This window comes from Vombatus ursinus, unplaced genomic scaffold, assembly GCF_900497805.2.
Source record: "Vombatus ursinus unplaced genomic scaffold, bare-nosed wombat genome assembly UNPS02014852.1, whole genome shotgun sequence".
NCBI classification, from domain to species: domain Eukaryota; kingdom Metazoa; phylum Chordata; class Mammalia; order Diprotodontia; family Vombatidae; genus Vombatus; species Vombatus ursinus.
In genome coordinates this window covers 338,812-345,986 of record NW_020954630.1, presented here as the reverse complement: position 1 = coordinate 345,986, position 7,175 = coordinate 338,812, and the positions used below count along the sequence as shown (strand labels likewise).

Here is a 7,175-nt window from a genome sequence, read left to right as displayed (position 1 = left end):
AAAAAAAAAAAAAAAAAAAAAAAAAAAAAAAAAAAAAAAAAAAAAGGACTGACAGGTAAATGAGGCAGGAAACTGAAAGCATAGTGGGAAATGAATTAACTGGAAATTGAGAGATTCTAATCCTGGCTCAGCTACTAACTAGTCAGGAAATCTGGGAAAGTTACTTCACTGGTCCAAAGTGTAAAATGGGGTCAGCCTAGCTGACCTCTAAGGCTCCTTCTAACTTTTATGTTCTTGTGATTATAAGTTCTAGTATCAGCAAGAGCTAACTGACACCCAGTCTTGTTGGTGAATACTACACAAAGGTTAAATTTACCTGCAAAAGATGCTCAAGCAAAGAGAGGTTGTCTTTTTCAGATGTCTTTTTCATGTCTCTCATAGATCCCTTTAAGCAGTGGACCCTTCCTCAAAATAATGTTTTTAAACGTATAAGATAAAATGTATAGGATCACAAAGGAAACCGTTTCTATTGAAAAAGTCATTAAGATTTTTTTTTTAACATCAAATGCTGAAAAGGGCTAGGGGATTCAAGATTCTTATCACAGAGGAAAGAAAAGGAGAAAAGACTTTTTAAAACTCAGCAAAAGAAACAGTAAGCGATTGACCTATGTGTTTAAGCAATAACCCTATGCCATGGCTCCTGAGTAAGGCCTTGTTTTGCACACTTCCACCATTATTAAAATTTATCCACATTTTTCTGCCAAGACTTTGAATTGATGGCCCTACTGCCACAAACTGGATGGTAGGATACTAGAGCATCAGAGAAAGGAGAAGACAGAAGTTTTTTTATAAGTGGGAGAATTTATTCTTATTTAGAGTTGAGGTTTATAGAGTTCTGAGATCTCAGTTCAAACCTTCAAACTCTTCTACTCACTAATACCTTTCTGCAGAGGTAGCCAGCAGTACAGTGGAGTTTGGAGTTAGGAAGAGCCGAGTTCAAATTTGGCCTTAGATTTTTACTAGTTTTGTGACCCTGGGCAAGTCACTTAACCTCTGCTTGCCTCAGATTCCCCATCTGTAAAATAGGAATAATAGTATCTACTTTGCCGGGTTCAAATGAGATAGTATCTGGAAAAGCACTTAACACAGTGCTGAGCACATAGAAACTATATAAATGCTTATGCCCATACATGATTTTAGATAAGGCACTCAATCTTCCAGATTCTCAGTTTCCTCAACTCTAAAATAGATATTATAATAATAGTATCAACTACCTCATGGGAAGGGTTGTTGAGAGCATCAGCTCTGATAAGGAATATAAAGTACTTGGTAAATCATAAAACGCTACATAAAACTGGCCCTTATATAACTGATAAATATTATGAAAATGGCACTATATCAAATTTTCTCATAAAAACGATGAAGAATTTTAAATATTAAGAACCCATAATATTCCAGCTGATCCATTGGGGGGGAGGGGGTTTCTTTCACATTAAAGATCTCTTTTAAGAACAAAATTAAATAACTCTAAATACTTAAGGAAAAACCTGACATGATCATAGTCATGACAGGACATGACATAGAAGGTTATCTTCTTGGGCTCTACTTAATTATATACGGTTTTGGTGTCAACTGATTACTGAAAAACCTCAAGAGCAAGAGGGGTATCAAAACATATCCATTCGATGTCCAGGGCTTAAAAAAGGATCCCCAAATGCTATGTTTTTGTTAAAGTCTGGACTTAAAAAAAACACATACAACAGTAGGTTCAGTTTATGCTCAGGACCAAATATGTATAATCAAATTTAAAATCTTTGAAAGGTTACAAAAAATTGGGGAACAAACAATGGCCGATCAGTAAAAACATGAATATAGTGATGAATGCAAAAACGGACAAATACTTCCCACTTGCCATTCCTAATCAACAGAGATATATATAGTTTATTGTGTAGTTCATTATAATCACAGAAAGCTAGAATGTATTCATCTAGAAAAATAACTTATTTAATCCTAGTATATATTTTAATTTCAACTCTTTGGGTGAGATTATGTCAACTAAGAGCAGTAAAACTCAGATTATGTCTGGGTCTCTATTTTCTTCCAACCCATCACAATCATTTGGGATTTATAAACTCCAAGACCTTCAGTTTCTTGATGACCAAGTCACAGAAAGAGCTAGAGGACAAGAAAGCTCCATAACAAGGTGGATTTACTGTAAAATTTTACTTTATTTAAAAAAAAAAATACCTGTCAGGTAGTCACAGAATATCAAGAGTTGGAAGGGGCATTCTAAAACAGAAGACTTGGTCTAACCCTAGCCCTTCTAAAACATTAATTTCCTCTACAATATCCCCAACAAGTGGCCACCCAATCTCTGAGTAAAGCCCTCCAGTAATGTGAAACTTTTCCAGTGACAGTTTATTTCACTATGGATCAGTTTAGTTAGGAAGATTTTCTTTATATTGAACAAATATCTGCTTCTCTGTAGCCCAAATTCTGTGTTCCTGAGTCCAGAAGAATAAGTTTAATCTCCTTTTTCACATGACAATTGCTCAAACATTTGAAAGCCATGATGATGGAAGTTGTGGTTTCTTTAACCATGGTTTCTAGTACCCATGCCACCTGGCCACCGTCCTCTGGACCTGTTCTGGCTTTTCAATGCATTTCCTAAAAACATGGTGCCAAAATGAGATCCAATACTCTAGTTATAGTCTGACTACGTAAAGTACAGGGGAACTATCACCTCCTCTATTCTGATCACCATAATTTTGTTGGCATAGATTAAGATCATATTATTTTGTCTGCCACATCACACTGTTGCCTCTCATTGGCCTTGCTCGTTAGAAACCTCATCTTTTTCGTATGAATTGTCATCTAAACACATTTCCCTCAGTATTAACTTACATTTTGGATCCAAGGGCTGGAACTTTCAATGAGCCCAATTAAATGTCATTCATTTCATGGTGCGTATCATTTTGGATCCCAGTTTTGTTTCATCCAAAAATCTGATGACTATGTCATCTATTTTAATCCCAGAAGCCAGGGCAGAGTCCTAAGGCACTGCACTAGAAATTGCTCTTTGGCTGATACTGATCCATGACTTATATGGCTGCCTTTAGGGGGTCAGTCCAGCTGACTCCAAACCTTTTCTCTCACTTACATGACTTCTGGTTTTTATCCAGTCCTGTATTTTAACTTGCATGGGACTCCTGGTGTGGAAATTCCTACCACTGCAGATCAGCCACTGTTCTATAACTTAGCACCTTAAGAGACTCCTGGGGAACCTGGAGAGTAAGTAATTTCCTAGGGCCACAGAATCAACAGAGTATGAACTTAAACCAAAGACTTCCTGATTCTGAGACTAGCTTTCTCCCAATTAGGCCACATTGCTTCTCACACTACTGACTGATACATACATGGTATAAAAATATGTTAGAAGCACATTACCATCTGTAGCATATACATGAAATACTATGAAATATCCACTTTTTATTCAAAGTACAGGGCCCCCTATCTTATCGTTGTGTCTTTTACAATGCCTAGGATCTATGAGGTACTCAGATAGTTACTCACTACTGATTCTGTTTCTACAACAAAGCTATTACCTCAAGCAAGACTCCCCAACAGTGTATGGAAAGAAAATTCTTATGCAATTTCAACATCTGAATGGAACACCTACTGGATTCATCAATGGGCCTCAGGAGCTGTCCTTGATTTGCAGAGCAACTTACACTGGCATTTTATTTTGCAATCAGTTTCACAAATTAACTCTCTGGGATAAAAATCAAAAGATACTGAGAAGAGAGTCTTGTCCAAGGTCCTTCTTTGAGTCAAGATTAGAATCAAACATGAAATTTATAGCCCTTGGAATTTGTAACTGCTCCTAATAAAGGAACCAAGAATTCTCTGCACATCCAATATAAAACCCAGGGCATTTTTATTTCTTTCCTTCCAGATCTATATGTCAAAGGACTGGAGCAATGGAAACAAGCTGGACATCAAGGGATGAAGGTCTGAGTGTAACAAAGGAAGTACTGACAGCTCTCAATTTAACTTTTTTTTCTAGTCTTCTTCCCCACCCCACCCCCGGCCCCCATATATGCACTAAAAATCTGTCATTGATATGAATTAAGGAGATGGAATTACAAGTTTCTTGAATGCAGGGACTGTTTTGTGCATCTCTAAATTAAAAGAACCATAAATATAGAGCTGTAAGGGGCCTCAGGGGCTACCTAACTCCCTCATTTTACAGATGAAAAAACTGAGGACCAGATGGGTTAAATTCGGCCAGGATCACACAACTGTGTTAAACATTTCTTCATAATCTCTAATAAAAAGTTGAACACATACAAGCTATTCAATAAATGATAACGATACCTGTAGGCTAATCAAGTTACATCCTGTGTCAATTTGGCAAATAACACCCTACCATGGATTATACAAGTAAACTACCTATACTAGTGATGGGGGGAGGGGAGAAATTCAAGAGAGAAAGAGTCCCTTAAAATATAAATATTCTCCCCTTAGGATATGTTACAGGATTTCCCTCAGCATCAATATAAATCATACCTTCTACTTTCCCTTCTAAGCAGAGTCTCTAAGGCCTCATCCACCTTTTCAAATAGGCACTCTGGTTATATTCTAATATATCAAGAAAATATCTCAACCTTTGAGAAAGGGCAACAGCAATTAAGCAGAAACTTACTTGGCAAACAGGAGTTGCCATAGTTCCTCAAAAGAATTTGCTTGTGCCCTAGTCTGTCTATATGACCACGAATAGCTTATTGCATCCCCTCCTGCCCCATATCCCCACTCCCAAAATAAAATAGCTCCCTCCTTTCTTCCCAAACTCTACAACCTCTCCCCAAAAAAGCAGTGGAAGACCAAGTTGACCTTCTCTGGAAGGGTTTAGAAGGAAGAAATTGAGCACGGGGCTCTACCTTCTGTGGGACCCAGGTGAGCTGAAAAGTATGCTTGATCATCCCTTCTCCCCATCAGTCCACCAGACAACTAACTTTAAAGCTGAAGAGCAAGGTGCTTAAACGTTCGCTGAATCTAACCATCTAAAAATTACACTGCCCAGATTCAAACCCAGGGTTCTCTGATTACAAATCCAGTTAAGTGTACATAACACCCCGACCTGCTAACTGCCAGCACTCTGAGAAGCATATCAGTTCTTCCAAACCCTGTTGGGGGAAGGAGGTGAAGAAATTCCTTCCCATCGCCCCGCCTTCTCTCCCAGGGGGTCACTCGCCCTACCAGTTCAGCCTGCAGTTAGAGGAGATCAAGGCAGGAAGGTAGGGTGCAGGCTTGGGTAAAAGTGCCAACCACCACCCTGCTCCCTCTCCAGTGTCGGGGAGCTGCGGCAGATGAAGGGAAAAGCAGCTGCAGTTCCAGGAGGCAGCAGAGAGCAGCATCCGATCGGGCCTGTGAGTGGGCGCCTCCTTCCCTGCAAGGCAGGCTCACCCAGCCCGCCAGCCCGGCGCGGGCTACCCTGAAGTAAGGGAGCTGCGGGAGGAGGAGTGGGGGGTCCCCGTGCCCCTTCCCATCCTACCTGCCCTGACTCCCCGGACTCCATGGCCCCGCTGTCCTCGGGCTGCGCCGACCCCTCCACGGGACCCCCTCCCCCAAAGCCCTCCCGAAGACCCTCTCTTCCTCCCTCCCAGCCCTGAGGCCCGGCCAGGGAATTGGCTCCCTCGGAAGCGGAGAGCGCCGGGGAGGGGGGCCCGGCCCAAGGACTCAGGCAGCCGAGACCCTAGATGCGGTGGAGGGGGCTGGCAAGTGACCACGGCCCAGACGGGGTACTAAACTGAAGCGAGCGTCGCGCCCAGCGCGCAGCTTTACGGCATCGGCCGCAGCCTCACGGGAGGGGTAGTTCGTCCGAAGCAGGCACCCCCTGAAAGTGCTGATTGGCTACGGCGAGACGCCCTCCTGATTGGGCCTAGAGAAGCTCTATTCCCGCCCCGCCACCTCCTTCCCCCCCCCCCCCGCCTCACTGCAGGGAGAGATTTTCCGTTGCTAGGTAACCGTCCCCCTACTCCCAACACACACTCCCTCGAAAAACTACCCGCTGCTCCGATCCAGTGTCCACGATTGGTCGCCGGAAAGGCGGGGCCTGGAGTAGGCGGAAAGCTTTCTTTTGGTTTGGCACGCCCCTTACCAGCTTCTGCGCATGCCTCCTGCTACTAGGCAACCGTTCAGCGTTTTAGTGCACGTGATTGGCTTCCCCAACCCCAGGCTGGAAGATCGTGCAAAAGACAGGTAGTTCCGCTGGGCTCTCTGCGTACTTCCGAACCACGGAGTCCAAGGAAGGCTCGAACTGGAGACTAGGTCTCCAAAGCACAAAATGTCAGAGTTGGAAGAGACCACCTGGGCTAAACCCCTTATTTTACAGACGGAAACTGAAGGTCGGTGAAGAAAATGACTTGCCTAAGGTCAGACAGCTAGCTAAGGAATTGATCTTTTTCTCCTTTCCCTTGGAAATAATAATAGTCGCCGTATTTGTACAGCTTGTGATGATTTACACAGTGTTTTCCTCATAACAGTCCTCTAAGGTAGGAAGCATATTATTACCCTCACTCTACGGATGAGAAAACTAGGGTTCAGAGAGGGATGTGGCTTGCCTGAGGTAATACAGCAGACTGGTGTTGCTAGGTAGAAATAAGGAAGCCCTAGCTTTGTCTGTGTTCGTTTTGACGGAGCAAATTCTGTCCCTCATAACAGCTTATCTGTGATGAGAATTACACACATAGACACTTTGATAGGCCCTGGATATGGAAACTGACTCAGAACAATAGAGCCCAATTTTTTTATTTTTTCAGTCTGGCACTTGACTGTGTTTTAGGGGTGCCATTTCACATTTCCTTTCTCTCACCGTGTTATTATATGATCTTTGGATTTATCCCCAAGATTACACCTCCCTTCTTTGACCCAGCAATACCACTTCTAGGTCTGTATCCCAAAGAGAGCATAAAAACAGGAAGAGGACCCACATGTACAAAAATATTTATAGCAGTTCTCTTTGTGGTGGCCAAGAATTGGAAATTGAGGGGATGCCCATCAATTGGGGAATGACTGAACAAGCTGTGGTATATGAGTGTAATGGACTACTATTGTGCTGTAAGAAATGATGAACAGGCAGACTTCAGAAAAACCTGGAAAGACGTATATGAACTGATGCTGAGTAAAGTGAGTAGAACCAGGAGAACATTGTACACAGTGACAGCTGCACTGTA

General features: G+C 42.4%; 1 protein-coding gene and 1 long non-coding RNA gene across 4 annotated transcripts in view; one reads left to right on the top strand and one right to left on the bottom strand.

Annotated features, from left to right (window-relative positions):
- The window catches only part of ZNF862 (zinc finger protein 862), a 38,127-nt gene extending 32,399 nt beyond the window's left edge, over positions 1–5,728 (bottom strand). For 2 of the 3 annotated variants that reach the window (XM_027841023.1, XM_027841024.1), the window contains exon 1: positions 317–394. In XM_027841023.1, coding sequence (XP_027696824.1) covers positions 317–379 — 63 coding nt within the window. In that variant the 5' untranslated portion in view covers positions 380–394. Of the gene's footprint in view, positions 1–316; positions 395–5,494 lie in introns of those variants that run through there. The other variant, XM_027841025.1, reaches the window with a different exon arrangement.
- Positions 5,729–5,987: 259 nt separating this feature from the next.
- The window catches only part of LOC114027165, a 7,306-nt gene continuing 6,118 nt past the window's right edge, over positions 5,988–7,175 (top strand). Inside the window, exon 1 of the long non-coding RNA XR_003567218.1 lies at positions 5,988–6,374. This is a non-coding gene — a long non-coding RNA (uncharacterized LOC114027165). The remainder of the gene's footprint in view (positions 6,375–7,175) is intronic.